This window comes from Parasteatoda tepidariorum, chromosome 12, assembly GCF_982258835.1.
Source record: "Parasteatoda tepidariorum strain Cologne lab strain chromosome 12, Ptep-v5.0, whole genome shotgun sequence".
NCBI lineage: Eukaryota > Metazoa > Arthropoda > Arachnida > Araneae > Theridiidae > Parasteatoda > Parasteatoda tepidariorum.
The window spans coordinates 51,624,135-51,643,272 of record NC_141766.1 but is presented as its reverse complement, the minus strand read 5'-3'; the positions used below and the strand labels follow the sequence as shown (position 1 = coordinate 51,643,272).

General features: G+C 29.6%; 1 protein-coding gene across 5 annotated transcripts in view; it reads left to right on the top strand.

Annotated features, from left to right (window-relative positions):
* The window catches only part of Ranbp16 (Ran-binding protein 16), a 197,760-nt gene that overhangs the window by 86,614 nt on the left and 92,008 nt on the right, over positions 1 to 19,138 (top strand). For 3 of the 5 annotated variants that reach the window (XM_087155667.1, XM_087155669.1, XM_087155668.1), the window contains exons 13-20: positions 128 to 233; positions 319 to 528; positions 2,521 to 2,665; positions 2,739 to 2,886; positions 4,182 to 4,255; positions 4,327 to 4,415; positions 8,500 to 8,690; positions 15,666 to 15,722. In XM_087155667.1, the coding sequence (XP_087011793.1) occupies positions 128 to 233; positions 319 to 528; positions 2,521 to 2,665; positions 2,739 to 2,886; positions 4,182 to 4,255; positions 4,327 to 4,415; positions 8,500 to 8,690; positions 15,666 to 15,722 (1,020 nt within the window). The remainder of the gene's footprint in view (positions 1 to 127; positions 234 to 318; positions 529 to 2,520; positions 2,666 to 2,738; positions 2,887 to 4,181; positions 4,256 to 4,326; positions 4,416 to 8,499; positions 8,691 to 15,665; positions 15,723 to 19,138) is intronic. The other 2 variants (XM_016069988.4, XM_043040335.3) reach the window with 1 other exon arrangement.

Genomic DNA, 19,138 nt, shown 5'->3' with positions numbered 1-19,138 from the left:
AATGTTTATCCTTTTACTTTGGATTTGAATGTATGATGACTAAAATTTTTTATGTCTTTTCTAATAAATTTTTAAAAATTAATAGCATTAGTTTCAGTTGTGTGAAATAATTATACTTTCTATTTAGGACAGTTGACATGGCTTGTATATATCATTGCAGCAGCTATTGGTGGAAGAGTTTCTTTTAGCACAGCTGATGAATATGATGCAATGGATGGAGAGCTCATTTGCCGGTAGTTGTTTGAATGAAATATTTCTTTTTAAGACTAATATTTTAGTTAATGAAGTTTCTCAAAGTTTTTTTCTTCTTTTTAACAGAGTCTTGCAGCTGATGAATCTTACTGATAACAGAATATCACAAGGGGGTTGTGAAAAATTAGAACTAGCCACAATTTATTTCTTTCAGCAGTTTCGTAAAATTTATGTTGGTGATCAAGTTCAACGAACGTCAAAGGTTTATAAACGCTTATCTGAAGTTTTAGGTGTTTCTGATGAATCAATGGTTTTAAGTGTTTTTGTGAGAAAAATGTAAGTATAGCAAATGTTTATGTATATGTGTTAATGTGCGTCATGTATATATATATATATATATATATATATATATATATATATATATATATATATATATATACATACATACATATATATATCTATATACATACATACATATATATATCTATATATATACATATATATCTATCTATATATATATATATACATACATACATACATATATACATATATATATATATATATATATCTATATATATATATATATATATATATATATATATATATATATATATATATATATAGATAGATAGATAGATAGATAGATAGATACATACATACAGTTTGCACTCTTTAGTTGGACTTTCCATTGCTCTGACCCTTCCATTATAACGATTGATCCAGTCCAGTTTGCTGTTCCATAGACGTCATGTTATTTTAACACCCATTAGAATGTTCAAATTAAGCTTGTCATTCCAATATAGCAAACAAAAATCTTGTTCCATTTTTTAATTCCTTGAAAATTATTTCAAAAACAAGTGTAATACATTTTCATGCTTTGAAATCAAACATTTTCCCATTGATAGCTAGTCAATGGGTAACAAAAGCGTTTAGGAAATTACTCAACCATATCTTTTGGTGTTTACACTCCATGTTGTGACTTTCTTACATTAGTACAGGATGCGTTTAGTGATATCATTTTTGCTAATGAAAAGGAAGGAGTTTCAAAATAGCCAAAAACATGCTTTCATAATATTTAAATGGTTCTTACAGAATAAAAAATAAAATATTTTACCTTAAGTACATAAGTTGCTGTGATGTTTTTATGAGTTAGTTATTACACAGGTTCTTTATTATGCTTTTAATTTAGACAAGGGAAAGGATTAAATTTATAAGAAATGAAGGTAAGAAAAGGAATTTTATAATAATATTACATATTTTGTTAAGAAAACATGCTCTTACTTGTCATTCAATTTCTTTTAATTAGTCATTCAATTTCTTAAGATCATCTTACTTTTAAACTCGTGAAGCTCATGACTCCTTATTTTTACTCATGAGAGCTGTATTAAGTTCACGGTTGTAGTCGCTATTAGCAGTTAAGTGTAGACCGGCCAACATTGTGTGTGATTGAGACTGAGTAGCAACAGTGGAAGTAGGTGGAAAATATTGCAGTCACAATAGCAACTCAACTGATCAATGGGAACCATCCAGTGAAGTACACATGTTCAAATCAGTGGTAGTTAACAGCAGTAGTTACGTCACAAGTTAAACTGATCTTAATAGTATTATAGAATGCATACTGTCCTATTGCCTGTTAAACCAAGAAAGTTCAAAAGTAATGTTTCCAGTATTCTTTATTTTTAAAACTGCTCGTATAACTCCTCCAAATGATTCACATATTTTTTCATATGATAAAAATTTAGAATTGCAAGCACAAAATCACCACCTATTGCACCAGTATAAGGTCGCACATAAACATCAAGATGTCATCTCTATATGTGTGACCACTTATGAGTCCACGTGGAAAGACAGGCTGACCTGGGTGTTCACCCAAAGAGATACCACACAGTCACTGCCTCTTTGGTATGCATCACTTTCACTGATGTTTTATGGATAATATTGGGTTCCCAGCTTTCTCCAAATCAAACGCTTTGGGGCCTAAACCTGAGCCCGTCTTTGAAAAGAACAGCCCTTCATTCATCAACCGTCTATAATGTGATGAGAGTGGCTGATTGCCTAAGGAACAAACCACGTTCGTGAAGCCTTCCACGAACAGTAGATGTTGACGCTAATCTTTTGGTGGCTGCACTAAGAGAGGATCTGGGCTGACTCATGCTCATAACGATAAATATCAGTCATCACTACTCGTCGTGGCATTGGCGGAATCTTCTGGAGACCCAAATCTTTTTATTTTACTTTATAGCCTTACACATAGTCTGAAAAATAATTTTATGTTAAATTATTGCTTACTTTAAAAATTTTTTTAATTCCTTTTTAATACTACTTTAGACTTACAAATTTGAAATTTTGGAGTAGAAGTGAGCAGATAATCAATCGAACATTACAGCTACTTAGTGATCTCTCTGTTGGTTATACTAGTGTCCGAAAATTAGTAAAGCTGGAGGAAGTACAATTTATGTTAAATAATCATACTGTAAGTATTTAAATTCATTTAACTTAAGAAAAATTAATATTTGTTAAAATCTACAAATTTATGTTTCTTTTAGAGTGAGCATTTTCCTTTCTTGGGATGTGGAATGCAAATATGTGATATGCGATGTAGGACAGTTTTTTATACTGCTTTAGGAAGGCTCTTGTTGATTAACCTCGGTGAAGATGAAGATAAATTTGAGCAGTTTATGATGCCTTTAACTTGTAAGAAATACATATTTATTTGGTTTTCACACATGTATACTTGTATAATGTAAAATTATCTATTGCAGAAGAAATGTATGTTTTATATATGAAATTTATGTAAATACGATTTTAGATTATTCTTTATTAAATCTATTAATGTTTCCCCCCAAAAAACTGTCAAAAAATAAATTTCAAAATAATAGGTTGCCAAATATTTGGCTAACCGAATATTCGGCAAAAGAGCCGAATATTGAATAGTGGGCTAATATTCGTTACATCCCTAGTTAAAACTGTCAATCGTCATAAACTTGCCAACCCTGCCTGATTATGATATTTTTTTAAGGTGATTAAAAATATTTTTTCAGTGCTTGAAAAGTACTTAAAAGGTGCCTATTTTTAGTTCAAAAATTTGGCTTATACATGCATTTATGTCTTCTTTTATACTAATACATTTTATGTTTTCTTTTTTTTACTATGTATTAAATATTTAAATGCACATTAACACCTAGATTTTATATTCTTTGACTAAATAAGAATTTCGCTACGGTTAAAAATTATTTTTATTTTTAAATTTAAAAATTTTAATTCCTGTTTTTGCAATATAGAATTAACTAAGTATTGTTATTGATAATTTGTCTCCTTATTTTTGTAAACTATTTGTAAGTGCCTGTGATGAAGAATTCTAAAATAGTAAAATTAATATATAATACATTTTTAATTGAAAAATTTAATTAAAATAGTTGAAAAAGTTTCAGGTTAAACATTCAGTGACAATTAGAGTAATGTATAGTGGAATAATTGACTAATTAAATTTTTGTTGTGAATTTATCAAAGGAATGGTGTCAAGTTAAACATGGCTACAGTTAAGTATTAATACATTCAGCAACTATAGCCTATCCCTAATCATCACTAACACATACAAATTCTGCAAGATTAAAAATGAGTGCAGAAATAAGGATCAAAAGGGAGAAAATTTAACTTATGCAATTTTAATGTTGATGAACTTAGTTATCGTGATACACTCATTACAATAAATTGAACACATGGCATAACAAGTTAAACAAAAATAAATGAATGTGTAATAAGCAAATTTAGAGTGTTCACTAAGAGAGAAAAAGAATGCACTGCTGTCTAATTGTCTTTTAAATTTTAAGTTTAAAACTCTGGCTTTCACTCCTTTTAAATTTTTACTTTTTTCTGCAGAAAAAGTATAGATATCATTTATCAAATGTAAATGTTAAACAAAATTGATTGAAAGTCACATTTTTGCATTTGGTTTATTTCTTAACTTTTTTATTCTTTTGGATTTTTAGCTACTTTTGAAACTGTTGGAAATGCTTTAACGGCTGCAGAAAATGGTGGCTCATTCAACGAAACGGAAACTAAAGTATGTACTTTTCTTCATTTTCAGGTGGTCTCATTAATTGTTTGCTTATTATTTTTTCATATGTACTTTAGAAACAACTGATTGGACTGGCTAGGGATCTGAGAGGTCTGGCGTTTGCTTTTAACTCAAAAATAAGTTATATGATGTTATTTGAATGGATGTATCCTTTCCTGATTCGTATATTTGTATGAAATTTGGTTTAAAGCAGCCTTTTTAAATAAATTATATACAGTGTAACGTTCCATATCCGGACTTCCCTTTTCCGGAAGGGTCGATTTCCTGGACACTTCTTAACCATCAAAATAATCAAATATCTCTTCATCTTCCTCTCTCTTGAAAAAAAAGAGGTATTTTGACATGTTTTTTCCTTTTTCAGCTTCTAGTGATTTGTTGAGGTCTAAGTGAGGTCTTCTAGTGATTAGTTAAGGGGATAAGAAGATCTGCCTAGACCGTCGAGTGACTGTTAGTGACGCACCTCCTCAGGAATGCAAGAAAAAAGGGAGATTTGTTTTCAAAAGAGCGCAACTGAGTCCCCTTCCCCCTTCTTTCCTATGCAGCTGACTAGTGAAAGAGGCATTTCTGGGAACCTTTTTATTAGAGTGTTAGGGAAAGAAGAAATACTGTGGAAAAAGGTAAACACGGCGAATGTTAACGTGGAGGGGGAGTCAAAATGGAAAATATGAATAGGTCTAAAAGGATACACGTCCTTGAGAAACATTCGTTATTCTCGTGACCATGTAATAATTAGGAGGCGGGGAAAAAGAGGGGGAACATTCTTTCTTTAGCATTGACATGAAAAAGATTTCAAGACCCCCTCCTTAACGTTGTTTTAACAACCACTAACCAGATTCTTTCAGTGACGTCCAGATTCTTTCAGTGATAGCCAATGATCAGAGAGAAAATAAGAATTTGTCTCTTCCCCACTCTCAACTTGATTGATCTCCTCTTTACTCATATTTTCTCTATGCAAATAAGGATGAAATGAATTTCTCTCCTCAACATACCCACCTAAATGAATAATGGGAATTTCTGCTTCTTGCTTGAATCATTCTAGTTCAAAATGGCGGAGAGAGCAATTAATATTTTCATAACTGTTAAATTTTTGTTCTCTATATTTTAAGCAATAATAATTTTTTTTTCTAATAATTTGTTTTTGATTGATTAAATATCATTCTAATACTAAAACATTATTGCCCCAAAAATAGTGTTTATTTATTTTTTGCTTCTTCAGATCGTTTATTAGATCTTTTTAAGCTTTGTTTACCTTGGGGTTCTATTATCCGGAAAAATCTATTATCCGTACTTCCGGAGGTATCACCGATTCCGGATACGCAACTTTCCACTGTATATTAAAGAAGGACTCTAAATGATTAAGAAAATGACAAACTATTAAAGTTTAAAGGGAAACAATCATAATCATTAATTTATTCATTAATTATTGGGTGTGTGTAATTAATTATTGTATTAAATGTATTAAGTCTATTATCATTCAGTGTGATGAAACTGTAGCTTTAATGGCAAAATACTATTTACTTTATTTTGAATTGAGTTGCTATGGTGTATACACAAATGTGGTTCATTTCTGCAAAATCTCATTAATTTATATTTACTTTTAAGGACTGCTCTTAACAATTAACAGTTAGATGCAAAAATTTGATAATTTCCTAACAGTAAATTGTCCAGTTTCATGCATAAATACAGGATTATTCTGAATACCACGTTCCTTCCTGATGATTATCTACGTGTTGTCAGTTTGTACACAGAAGTGCAACTTGTCCCTAAGAAGCACATTGTTTCACTCATCTTATAAGAAGATGCTCTTGTGTTCACATTCTACAAGCAGTATGAGGTTTTCTGTAAACAAAACTTAACCCATAGGTCTATGTGTGAGTAAGCATATAAGCCCCCATGGTGGAATCTGTTATATGCAATTTAAGTTTTAAATCTGGTACTAGTAGTTGTCTGAAGGTGCTGTGCAGCTTCTCCCTGTTAGTGTTTAGCACAGATGTGTTGTTGCTGGCTTACAAACTTGTCCTGATTCTTGGTAAGCATTTTCAATTACCAAAAACAGTTCATATTCTGGAAATTTCGAGCTCTTCTGATAGAACCAGTTTATCTTGACCTTCATATAAATGATATGAAGCTCTTCGGTGTACCAATTCAGAAGTCATACTTATAAGACATCATATTTGAATAATGTGAAGATTAACCAGGTTAAAAATAGCTCGAAAAATTTGTATTAATATCCATTTTGCATTCAGTAATTTTAGAAAGAAAAAAATAAAAATAAAAATCTTTTTTAAAAAAATTTTTTCTTCACTTTTCGGGAGAAAGTTGCTGGACTGTTTACACACACACACATATAATGTCAGTGAAAAAGGTAATCAGATTAAACTTTAATATAAACTACGAAGCTATTGATGATTCTTTAATTATTGAATGTACAAAATGTATATTTTATGGTTTCAAACCTTGCATGCTTTAATTCCTAAACACTAAAAAGTTATTTGAATTTGTTTGGAAATGCAATGAAATTAAAATTTAAATAAAAATATCAAATTATCAGAAGATATGTATTATTTTAGGCTATGTATGTATTATGAAGATATGTATTATTTAGATATGTATTATTTAGATATGTATTATTCGCTAAAAAAAAAACAGAAAAATATTTAAATAACAATTAGGTAAGGATAGACATTTTTCATTGATTTTAACTATTGTTGAATGGATGGTTTATCTATCAATTCTGATAATTTTTCATATTTTTGTTTTAAAATAGTGTATATTCTTACATTTTCAATAAATAACATTTGATTTGTATATCCTCTGTTATTACTAATAAAAAGAACTGTTATTGCCACTTAAATATATAACTATTTGAAATTGAAATAAAGAATATGGGGAAGATTTTTTTATTTCTTTTTAATTTCCGATGGCTAGGCAAAAGATTATAAGAACAATAGAATAATAAAATGAACAGAAAAATGCAGTTGTTGCCAAAAGAGCTTGCTTGCATCTTGATATCTCAACACTTCTGTAAGTTTCTAAAGAACCCCACATCAGAGTTGATGGTCCTTTTCTTTGCTTCTTCAGAATCACATAGTTGACAATTTAGCTTGGGTGTTACAGCTATTCAATAAGGATGGACATCAAGGCAACTGTGTCTCGTGAACAGGCAAAGGACTACAGCTGTATCACATTTTGGATTATCAGGTATAAGTGAATGGCCTAATTTCCTGCAACTTTTTAGGGCTTTAGAAGCTGAAGGTCTCGCAACAGTTTAATCTTCGAACAATAAATTACTGAAAATCGCATCATTCAAATATTGATAAGTACATATGCAATTTTAAAACTCAAACTATTTAATTAATGTCTTTTGTAGATCCATCCATTAGAAGCATAAAAGTTTTCATAATTTTCAAAACTTACTGCAAATTATTTTGCTTTTCATTGGATAATTGACCCATTAATGAAGACAGCATTTGTTTCCTTTTTGTGAAATCAGTTACTCAATTTCAATTCATCAAAATTCAGCATATCTCAGTATTATTAAGGTAGACAATGAGGAGCTTGCTGACCGAAATGAATATAAGATAATCTTATAAACATCTGATAATATTCTTATAATATCTGATATAATTTTCATTTAAATTAAAAATGTTTGCAACTATGATGTGAAGAATTTATTTTTGACAAAAGATTTGCAAAATTGAAAAGAATAATGCTTGAGTCAGAGTTCAAAAACGTTCCTGTTCTCTAAAAAAATGAAATAAATAAGTATACATTGTACTTGCACGTACCTGTCCAACTGCAAAAATACCTCCTTTGAAAAATATGAAAATAAATATTAAAAAGTGTTTAAAGAAAGGCCTAAATACTTTTAAATATAGATAAAACCAACTGATGATTATGAAATCCAACACCTATTTTTATTATAGAGATTTTTTTGATATGCCAATGAATATGCCCAGTATATATGAGCTTACAGGAATTATCTTGACTCGTTTTTTAAATTTTTCGCTGTAATAAATACTATCTTTTGTGTTTGGCTAATAACTTGTTTTATTTTTAAATATGTGGAGTGATAAATCTTATTACAATCATTTTATTATTATTTAATTATTTATTATTAATTATTTAATGTTGATATTTGTATAATCATTTTGATATTTTTTTTTAAATTCCTTTTACGAGTTCAGTAGTAATTATCTTCAACTTTGTAAGTCCTTAATAATTTTTAGATACCCAACATACACTCCAATATTACATAGAGCAATTGAAATGTGGTATCATGATCCAGCTGTTACCACACCAACTTTAAAACTTTTTGCTGAATTAGTTGTAAATCGATCTCAGCGTTTACAATTTGATGTATCATCTCCTAATGGTGTTCTTTTGTTCCGTGAAGCAAGTAAAGTTATAGTTAATTATGGTAAGTTTTATATTAAATTTTCATGTGCATGTATAATGTTGTAATTTTGTAACTATTTATAAGTTGTAATATTTCATTTTTTTAATGGAAATATAGAGAATATAACTGTCAGTTGAAAAATGGAAATTCTTTTCCAATATCATAAATTTACAAATTATTTTTCTTATCTGTCATTTCTATTTTATGTGTGTATTGAAGCCCAGCTACAAGCTTCTCTGTTTCTCATACTTTTTCACAGTTCTAAACAAAAGTTAAGCTGTTATCATCTCAAAATTTGAAGTAATAAAGTTACCTTGCACTCTATTTTCAGATTGCAGTAAATCTTTTTAATGATTATTATTATTTGGTTTTAATAAGTTGTGAAATTAGTTTTTAAGTATGAGAGTTTTTTTTTGAATGTATAGTTTCAATGGACTTCAAAACTTTGTCATTTTGGAATGCTTATATCATCTTCTTATTCTATTTAAGAATGATTAAATCTATAATTTTTAAAAAATTGCAAACATACAACAGTTCAAATTTAGGGACCATCCACTAATTACTCATCATTCAGACTTATAATCTTTTTTGTCTTTTGGTCATCTTATGAAAAAGAAATGCCAGCTTGTTTGTTTTTTAATTTTTTTTAATATGTCCGATTGCTATTTGGAAAATGATGTACTAATAACATTTATATGTACAGGGGTTGAACAAAATAATGGAAACACTTCTATACTAACACTTTTTTTGATTTTCGCAAAAAATACTTAGGGAATCATTTTATAAATTTAGAAGCATTTAGTATATGCGATTTCTCATACTTAATGAAGTTTAAAGCTTTTAGAGGTTTGAGGGACAGATAATAAATGACAAACTGAAAATAGTATTTTTAAACATCCTATGCCAAAAATGTAGCAATAAAGTTTTTACTTGTAACAATTATTTTTGGTCATTATATGTAATAGTATCACAAAATTTCATAATCCTAGCTTCATAATTTATGGAAATTTGAAAATTTTTATAGAAAACAAATTTTTTTGTGTCATGTTTTTTTTGCTATAACTTTAAAAATACTCAATAAAATGTAACAAAATTTTTAGAACTTTCTAAAATTAATTGCAAAATTATTGCTTTAAAATTTGAGAAAAATTAGTTTAAAACAGTACAAGGTATAAGTAATACTACTTATATATTTCACAGTTTTCAATTTTTTTTTTCGAAATTTGAAGCAGAAATTTTAATTTAATTAATCGCTTTTTGCTGAAGTTATAGCAAAAAAGAGTAAAGCAAAGAAATAGTTTTCCTGTAAAAATGTCCATATATCCAGAAATATTTAAGCTACGCTTACGAAATTTTGTGCAATAATTGCATATAATAACCAAAGTAGTTGCTACAAGTTACAAATGTATTGTTAACTTTTTTGGCATCGGACTTTTTTCAAAAGCGCTATTTTTCATTTAATTTATTGTGTCCCTCAAATCTCTAAAAGCTTTAAACTTCATTGATATGTATGAGAAATGGCATTATCTTAACACTTCTGAAGCTATAAAATGATTCTTTGCTACACTAAATGCTACACTAAAAGCTCACTACATATGAATGTTGTTTTTAACTTTGTAACTAATTTAATGTAGCTATGCTTTAATAGAAATTTTACTAAAATCTGTTTAAATTTTATAGTTATATTTTTAATAGTTTAATTTAATGTTAAAAAAATTCAGAAACTTAACTTTGCCAGGGGAAGAAGGTTCTTTTAGCCATAATAAATTGACAGGGAGGACAAATTATGCTGATTGGAAGTTTGCCATGAAAATTCACCCAATCATAAGAGATTTATGGGCTTTTATAGAGGGAAAAAAATAAAAAGCAGCTTTAGATGCCAAAGACTTGTCATACATAGTTGAAGGGGTTAGTGAAACAATTTTTAATGATTTGAGGGACTTATCTAGTGGCAAAGAAGCCTGTTAAGTATTATCAAAAACTTATGATGATTAAGGAATGACTAGAAAAGTGTCTGTAATTAAATAATCGGTTAACACTAAGTATACAGATTGTAGAGATATATGTGACTATCTTCATAAAATAATTTCAGCATATCAGCAAACTTACCTGATAGATTTGAACCCCTTATCATGGTTTTGAAAAATTGTGGGGAAGAGATAACTGTTGATAACGTTAAAATTAGATTAATCGCTGAGGATGATAAACCAAATTCTGATGGGAATTTAGATCAAGCTTTCCTTAATGAGAAGTTTAAAGGCAAGAATAAGTTTAGGGGGAAATGCTTCAAATGTAATTTGTTTGGGAATAAAGGTATAGATTGTCAAAGAGCTCCATGACAGAAAGGTGGGTATGATAAATTTAACAAAAGGGGTAATGTAAAGCCTACTTCTAGTAAGACTCCTATGAATGAAGAAGCTTTTGTAGCAGGTATCTATGTAGTAAATTCTAACCCAAATCCTAATGTTTGGTACATGGATTCTTGTGCTTCTTTCCATATGACACCATACAAAGAATAGCTAACAGATTACAAAACTGCAAGTATTAGTCAAATTAAAGCAGTTAGCTCTGTTATAGAAGTTGAAGGAGAAAGGTGTGTTAGTTTTCTTTTATATAGAAACTGGCAGAAAGCAAAAGTAACTTTTAATAATGTACTACATGTTCCAAAGCTAACTGCTAACTTGCTATCTATTAAGTATCGAAGCAAAACTTTTTGGATAGTTACTACTTTTATAGAGAAAAAAATGTTTTGTTTATAAGGGTGATAATTTAGTTGCTAGTGGAACAGGTGTAAACAATCGATTATATTCTTTAGATATTCATAATGATATGGCTTTAATTACTTTTCACTCATTAAATGAGTTATTGCATAAGAAAATATGTTACTTAAGAGAAGGAGGAGGGATGGTTAGATTGCAAGATATGGTTGAAGGTTTCTCTTTTAATGGGAAAATTAATAATTGTATACCATGTATTAAAGGTAAAATGCATAAGTAACCATTTCCCAAGGGTAAAGCTAAATGAGTGAAAGAGTTGGATCAAAAGGTCTATTGTCCAATTGACCCTACTAATTATCATATTGTTGTAGCACGAGATGTACATTATTTGGAACTTGATTTGTATCATGATAATAAAAGTGGCAATAACTCACCCAAGTTCAGTGATGACTCTTTATTCAGTGGGAGTGTTGTTGACTTTGAAAACACATAAAATATATTCCAAAGTGATGATGATGTTAGCAGGGGTCAGGGTGACATTAATGGCTTAGATAGTGGCAATTTTATAAATAATAATGAGAGTACTAATAATATAATTGTTGATAATGACATGCCTAAATTGACAACTATAGGAAGAGTGTTAAACTTCCAGTTCATTATCAAAATTTTGATAACAATGGTATGCCAGATTTCCAAATAGTGAATATTACTAATGAAATTTAAATTGGAAAGTTCTCAAACTTAATAAAGCTCTGGATGGCTTAAAGCAAAGTGGCAGGCTTTGATATCTTACATTAGAAGAAGGCTTAATTGAAATGGGTTTTAGGCAAAGTTCTCTTGATAGTTGTGCCTATATTAAACTAAATGAGAGTAAAGAACATGTAATCGTAGCTATCTATGTAGATGACTTATTAATTTTTAGCAACTCAGTAAGGCTTAAAAATTAGGGAAGAAGCAACTTAGTGAAAGATTTAGGTGAAGCCAGTTATTGTTTAGGGGTTAAAATAGAGCATAACAGATCAGAAGGGTCCATTAACCTAAATCAAACCCAATACATTAGAGCAAAAAAACAAAACAAACATACATGAGTTACATCCAGTCGCAACACCACTTGATCCCAATCAAATCTTGACAAAAGTTCAACTTACAGACGATAATTTATAGGAACATAAGCCTAATGTTTCTTTCCAAGCAGCAGTTGGTAGTCTGCTTTATACAGCTCAAGCAACTCGACCAGACATTTCACATACAGTTAATACTGTGTGCCAATTTTGAAACAATCCATCTCAAATACTCTGGAAAGGTATTAAAAGAATTTTCAGGTATCTTTAAGGTACCACTGATACTACATTGAACTATTCTAAAGATCATGGTAGTGAAATCATAGGATACTGTGATTCAACTACGTTGATGACATTGGTGACTATAGATCAATGACTGGATATGCTTTCACCATTGGAGGTGGAGCAGTGTCTTGGTGCAGTAAACGACAACCTACAGTAGCAACAAGCACAACAGAAGCGGAAAATCTAACAAAAACTGTAAATAGAACAAAACACTAACTTTGTGGAACATCCATGGGACTTAAATAACTTTTATTTTCTGCACATTTGTGATCCTGAGTATTTTTGTTAAATATGTAAACTAAAGTGGAAGTATTGTTTAACATTATTTTGTCCATTGATGGCAACACAAATGCTAGTGTAGATAGCAGTAGTGTGTAATAAATATAATCTTTTTTTTGTAAATAAAATACTAGTCCAGTTTCAGTCTCCGCCTAGGTACGTTGTTTTATATCTTGTGACTTGCATGCTTGACTATTGGATTAATTGTTCAGATGAGTCTGTGTATTCTAGTAATTGATGAAACTTATTAACATTTTAGAGTTGTAAATTCTCTTGCCTATCAAATTGAAATGAAAGTGTTGTTTTTCATTTCATTTATTGCAAAATCAAAAGCAATTTTAAATGGCCATTTCCCCTTAATTAATGATTTAATCTCTTAGTTTTTTCTTAATCTTTTGATGATCTTTGTTTTTAGATTAAGATGTATTACGTTTTCTTTTCACTTTTGTTAACATTTCTTTTTTAATAACATTTAATTTTGAAATAATTTATTGTTTCATGAAAACAACTAATATCTTTTTTCTTTTAAACTTATGCTGATCTATCTTTATATTGAGGAATCTATTTCCAAAGTCAAGAAAATTCAGGTCCCAAAATTTCTCCATATGCATGCGTAAAATCACGTTGTTTGTTAAACTCATTTTAGATCAACTTGTTCCTATTTTAATTTTTTATTTGAAAACATTGAGTATATCTCATGTTTTTCTTTTTTTCAGCATTGTGGTGAATTAAAGAAATGTGCCACATGAAGCACTTTTCAAAGCAGTGGCTTATAAATTTTTTTTAGCTCTTCGTCTCTCCTTCTCAAAAATAGTATTATGGATTGCACCAAAAAATTTCGTGATTCTTTTGTAAAATGTTGTCTTAATTTTTATTTTGAACTACCAGGAACACTGCTTAATAATTTATTTACTGTTTTATGCCCATTACCTTGGGGGAGAATTTTCTAGTAATATGTTTGAATTCTAGTTTTTTTTTTCTAAAATAACACATATGGAAAAATGTTAATTTTTCCCTGTTAATGTTAATTTTCTCCTAGTTATCCTGTCAGCAAGATTTTTCACTCATTTTTCCTGTTTTTTTTAAAAATATCTTTAAAGATGTTTATCGCTTTTTAAATAATTCGCCAACCTTTCAATTCATGCCCCAAAAAATTTTTAACTACTAAATATTTGTTAAAAATTTAAAATATGAGTAAATTCATGACGTGAATGAGCTGCTTTGTTAACCCCTTAACTGCCGCGGGCGTATATATACGTCTCGGCCAGACGATGTGTTAACTGCCGCAGGTATATATATACGCTTTCCCGAAGTACGATGCTTTGCATTGCGCTGCTATAAATAGAACTACACCCCCTTTCTCAGAATGCAGTAAAATGGCCTTGAAAGTGTTTGCTTTGCGAATGTATTGCTAATTTAGGAGGAGGGGGAAAAGGATGTCATGGAAAAGTGATATCATATTAATCGCTTGTGTGTATTTATTTCAGTAAGGTCGGGTTTATTCTTTTTTCGCTTTTGTTTCCCGTATGTATTTGGTGATTTTTATTCTTTCCATCAACATCTTCAAAGAAAAATGCATCACGAAAATGTGCTGTTTGTTCAAGAAAGAAAATTCTTCGCGAATCCCGCTATCAGTGCGATGAATGTGATGTTGGTTTATGTGTCCAACCATGTTTCAGGATTTATCATACAACAGCTAAGTTTTAACGCCTTTTATATTGTATTTTTATTATTTAATTTAAACTTTGTATTTTCTTTCTTTCCTTTTTCTTGTAAAATTAAACTGTTTTTAAATTGCAAAGCGTGCTTCATTTTCCCCACTCCAAACACCGTGTAAGAAAGTGCACTTGAGCGAAAAACGGTGGCACTGGGGAGTGAATTACGTTAATTTCACTCGGCAGTTAAGGGGTTAATACTCTTAAAACGCAAGCATGAAATGAGACACTATTGGCAGATGCACTCACCTGTTTTGTAGCATGTGCACATAGTGCCTCTCCAACAAACAATTGGCCGTCACAGATATGTGAGTAGTCTATAACTTTGTGAAAACTGTTTCCATGTTGATTCATTTCACGATAAGCATAAAAATGTGTAGGCCTGATTTTTTTTTACTGAAGTGAAGTTTATTTTCTCATTTTGCTTCTGCTTGCTTACTCATGTGAGTGTCTTGCATCATTTATGGTTCGTTTCTAAATATGAGCTTGCATAAAGAGAAATATGATTGTTATTTCCAGAAATCCTTTTTGGATTACTTTCCTTTCATTAAAAGTTCCTGAAAGGGATAAAATTGTGCATTTTTTAGTGCATGCATAATATTATAATTGAACATGGCCAAAAAAATGTTTTAAAACACATAAATCAAGATAAGCATAAAAAAATTATTGGAAATAAAGCTGAATTTTTTAGTAGATCAAAAACACTCAAATCGGAGTTCTATTTCACCAGTATTAAAGTGTTTCTCCTGAAACATGGTAATTAACTCTGAGTACTTCTGACCACACTGCCTATTTATTTAAATTTTATTTAAAAAAAAATGCTCCATGATAGTGCATTTGCTTATAAATACTCTTGTTTTAGGACAAAAACCGCAGCTATATTTTGCATCCTGATTTTTCTGTATGGTATGATTAATTTTCTTATGTTTTTTTTATTAGGTACAAGACTTTTGACCATGACCACTATACCAAAGGATCAAACATACAAAATGAAATATCCTTTTTGTGTTTTGAAATTTTGATTTTTCAATTTCGATCTTTTGAATTTTTTTTCTTACTTACATACAATAAAGTATGAAAAGTCACTAGATTTATTCAATTATATTGATAAGAAGTACTGCATATAAATCCTGTTACGATTCGCTTTTCAAGTACATAATTAAAGTTTGAAATCAAATAAAAGTTATTCGTAGTTAAAAGAATTGTAACATATTTAAAATTGCAGAATAGTAGGCATCACATTGGTCGCCACATCGATTCTTATCAAGTATCATGTGAGTGAAAATACACTTGAAAAATAATAATATTTAAAATATAAAATCTATTCTTTGAAAACAGTTGTTAGTTATAAATCTTTTTCTTATATGCACTTATTATAAAAAGAAAGAATTGAGAATGATACTTACTTACAGAAGAAACATATAACCAATCAGAATCATATTATGAGAATGTGTATGCAATTAAATTAAACGAATCTGAAAATGAAAATAAATCATCAACTTATTATTTATTTTTCAAATACAGTACAGAACCATTTATCTGGTATCCAGAAAACCGGTAAAAATTTTGCTCTATTTTCCCGCCATTTTGAACTAGAACGCTAGAGGAAAAAAGCAGAAATTCGACTCGTCCTTGAAGTTGAGTAGAATGTGTTGAGGGGTTTATTTTTCTCCCCGTTAGTTGATAAAAAACTTCAATATTTCTTCTGTGACCCTGAAGATCTTTAGATCGAGAAGGGTTGGGAAAGGGACAAATGTTTTATTTTCTCCTGTGTGTTGGAAAGAATCATTGTTTTTCTGATAAGCTGCTGTCAATCAATCATAAAGGAGTGGCACGCTGACTTCGTTTTCTCTTTGATTTACGAGGAGGAGGGGGTAATGCATTGAATGTGCATGTCAGTGAACAGAAGAAGGGGAAATAAAAAGAAGATATATCCCTTTACTAAAAAAATGTGGTTATTTTTTATTCCATTATAAAGAAGGAATATAGTTAGCAGAATTTAATCATTAAAAAAAAATAATCAGAAGAATTTGGTAAATTATAATTTAGTAAGTTGTAAACATAATTGACTGGGCTAGTGGCAAAAAACAAACTTTGTCCAGACCACTATTACTAAAATTCATAATTCATCTAAATAAATATGAAAAAATTTTTATTATTGGTGCATTAAATGATTACAAAGAGACTTATAAAACATTTGTTAGAATTTAAATTTGAGTACTTTATTTTATTTAACGCATTATTTAAAAAAGAGGATTTAATAAAATAAATTAGTAACATTTAATTAAAAATGTGGCTAAGTCACTCCTTATAAGTCCTCCATGGCATTTTAAAAATAAAAATGAAATAAAATAATAAATAAGTATGAATCTTTTTCTAACTTCAGATTTTGTTAAATTTAGAATCTGGAGTGAAAATTCAGAAAATGAACAACAATATGGTCTAAAAGTAAAACAACGGATTCATAAGTCCCAAGAATTGTCAGGGGAAAACGCAATTTTACCCTAAAATCTGAAATTATCATTGTCAGCGAATTCGACATGTGATCAAATTGTTGGATTTCACTTTTCTGTTTTTAGTAATATTGTAATTTGAGCTATAGCGGATTAAAAAAAATCCAATTTTTTTCCAAACCAGCCATCACTAGGTGCATCTTCAAGATTCTTCTATTATACTTAATTGTTTCTAAGTGTTTTCAATTGGATGTCTGAGTTAAGGAACTTGAAAGTTATGCCTCAACAGTGTTGGCATGTTAGAATTCTTTTTAATCCACTTTAATTACTCAGTTTTGATATCTTTGATTTATTATGACAAACTATTTTACAATTTCGTATAGTACATTATTATTATGATTTATTATTACGAACAAAACGTTTTTCAATTGCCTGCTATTTTTATCCATCAATTAATGAAACAATATTTTCAACTGGATAAATTGTGATTCTGTAGAAGTGTGGTATCATTTGCAAGTTTTTCTTGTTGGGGAATTTCATCTGCTTTTGTTAAAAATCGTCTAAAAATTAAGGAGAATACTATTTATTAATCTAAGCATGCAATTACTTATTACAAATAGTAGATGATTATTTTATGAAGCATTACAATTCTGATTCTACTATGTTTCTAGTTTTTTTTTCCTTTTCCACCATTCACAATAAATTTCATACTCAATAAATTATTTCTTTTTGTATATCAATTTTAAGATAAAGTTTCTTTTTTAATTCAGTTGATCATATAATATCCAGTCTTGTCCTCGTTTTTAATATTTATGTTTTTTGTCTAAATTTGTAAACGTTTTTATTCTTTTAAATGTTACTTTTCTACCATTTTTTATTAAATTTAGGAGAGCTTATCTTTTTTCGTCTTTCTTCTTGTAAAATGTATTACTCAGTAATTTGGGTTCAATAAAACATCGATTAAAGTTACTTTTAGGTTGATCCAGAGGACCTAGAAATTCACATATCCAGGACAGTGATGGTCCTGAGCATCCCAAATAATTGGTTCTCTACTGTATTTCCAATCTTATATTTAATCAAATCCATCAAAATCAGATTCTCTATTTGCGGAACAAAACAAACATTGTAGTTCATCAACGAGTTAATTTTCCACATCATCTGATATCAAGCAAGGAACAATCAGCAAAGAATTATCTCCAGCGTAACAGTACGTCGCCAATAGCCCATCGTGCAGCTCTAGTGCGACGTAAATGAACTGCAACAAGAACTACAACCACCGTAACAGTAAGATAAAAGAAAAAGAGGAAAATGTAATGAATGGAATTCTGTAGAATTGGAAAAGGGGAATAAGAATTCCTGGTGCAACCAAGAAGAATAACTATTTTATTAACTTGTAACAATAATAATGGTCAAATGTAACCACAGCCTATAAAATGCGGATTCTTAGGTGACCTTCAACCTTCAGTAAAGAAAATGAATGATTATGGCAATCATGGGAGGGATGAAACTTGAGGAAGATGTTCTTGTGATGTCAATGTATTTATGACATTGACTGCACAACATAACTTTAGTGTAAGTAAAGCTAAGAAAGAGAAAATTCCCTCTTCCCTTCCGACTGAGAAACATTTCAAATTTGGAACGAGGGAAATAAAATGATTATTTTCTTCTGCCCTCAACCTTTTGTTACTGCTAGCACTATGACCTATGTGAGGAAGGGTCGAGAATATCTGCAGAACGTAACGGAAATTAAGAACTATTAAATTGTTCATTTGACCACTAGTTATAGAAAGGCGATTAAAATTTTTTGTTTGTTTTTAGTTTTATTTGAAAATTACGATATGGAGATTTATTACAAAATGGTTCTTTTAGCTAGGTTTGTTCCAGCTATGTCGAAAAGACGATATGCTGAATCCTGAAAGGAACACATTTCCTTGTAATTAAAAGATTAAGGCTCTAAAA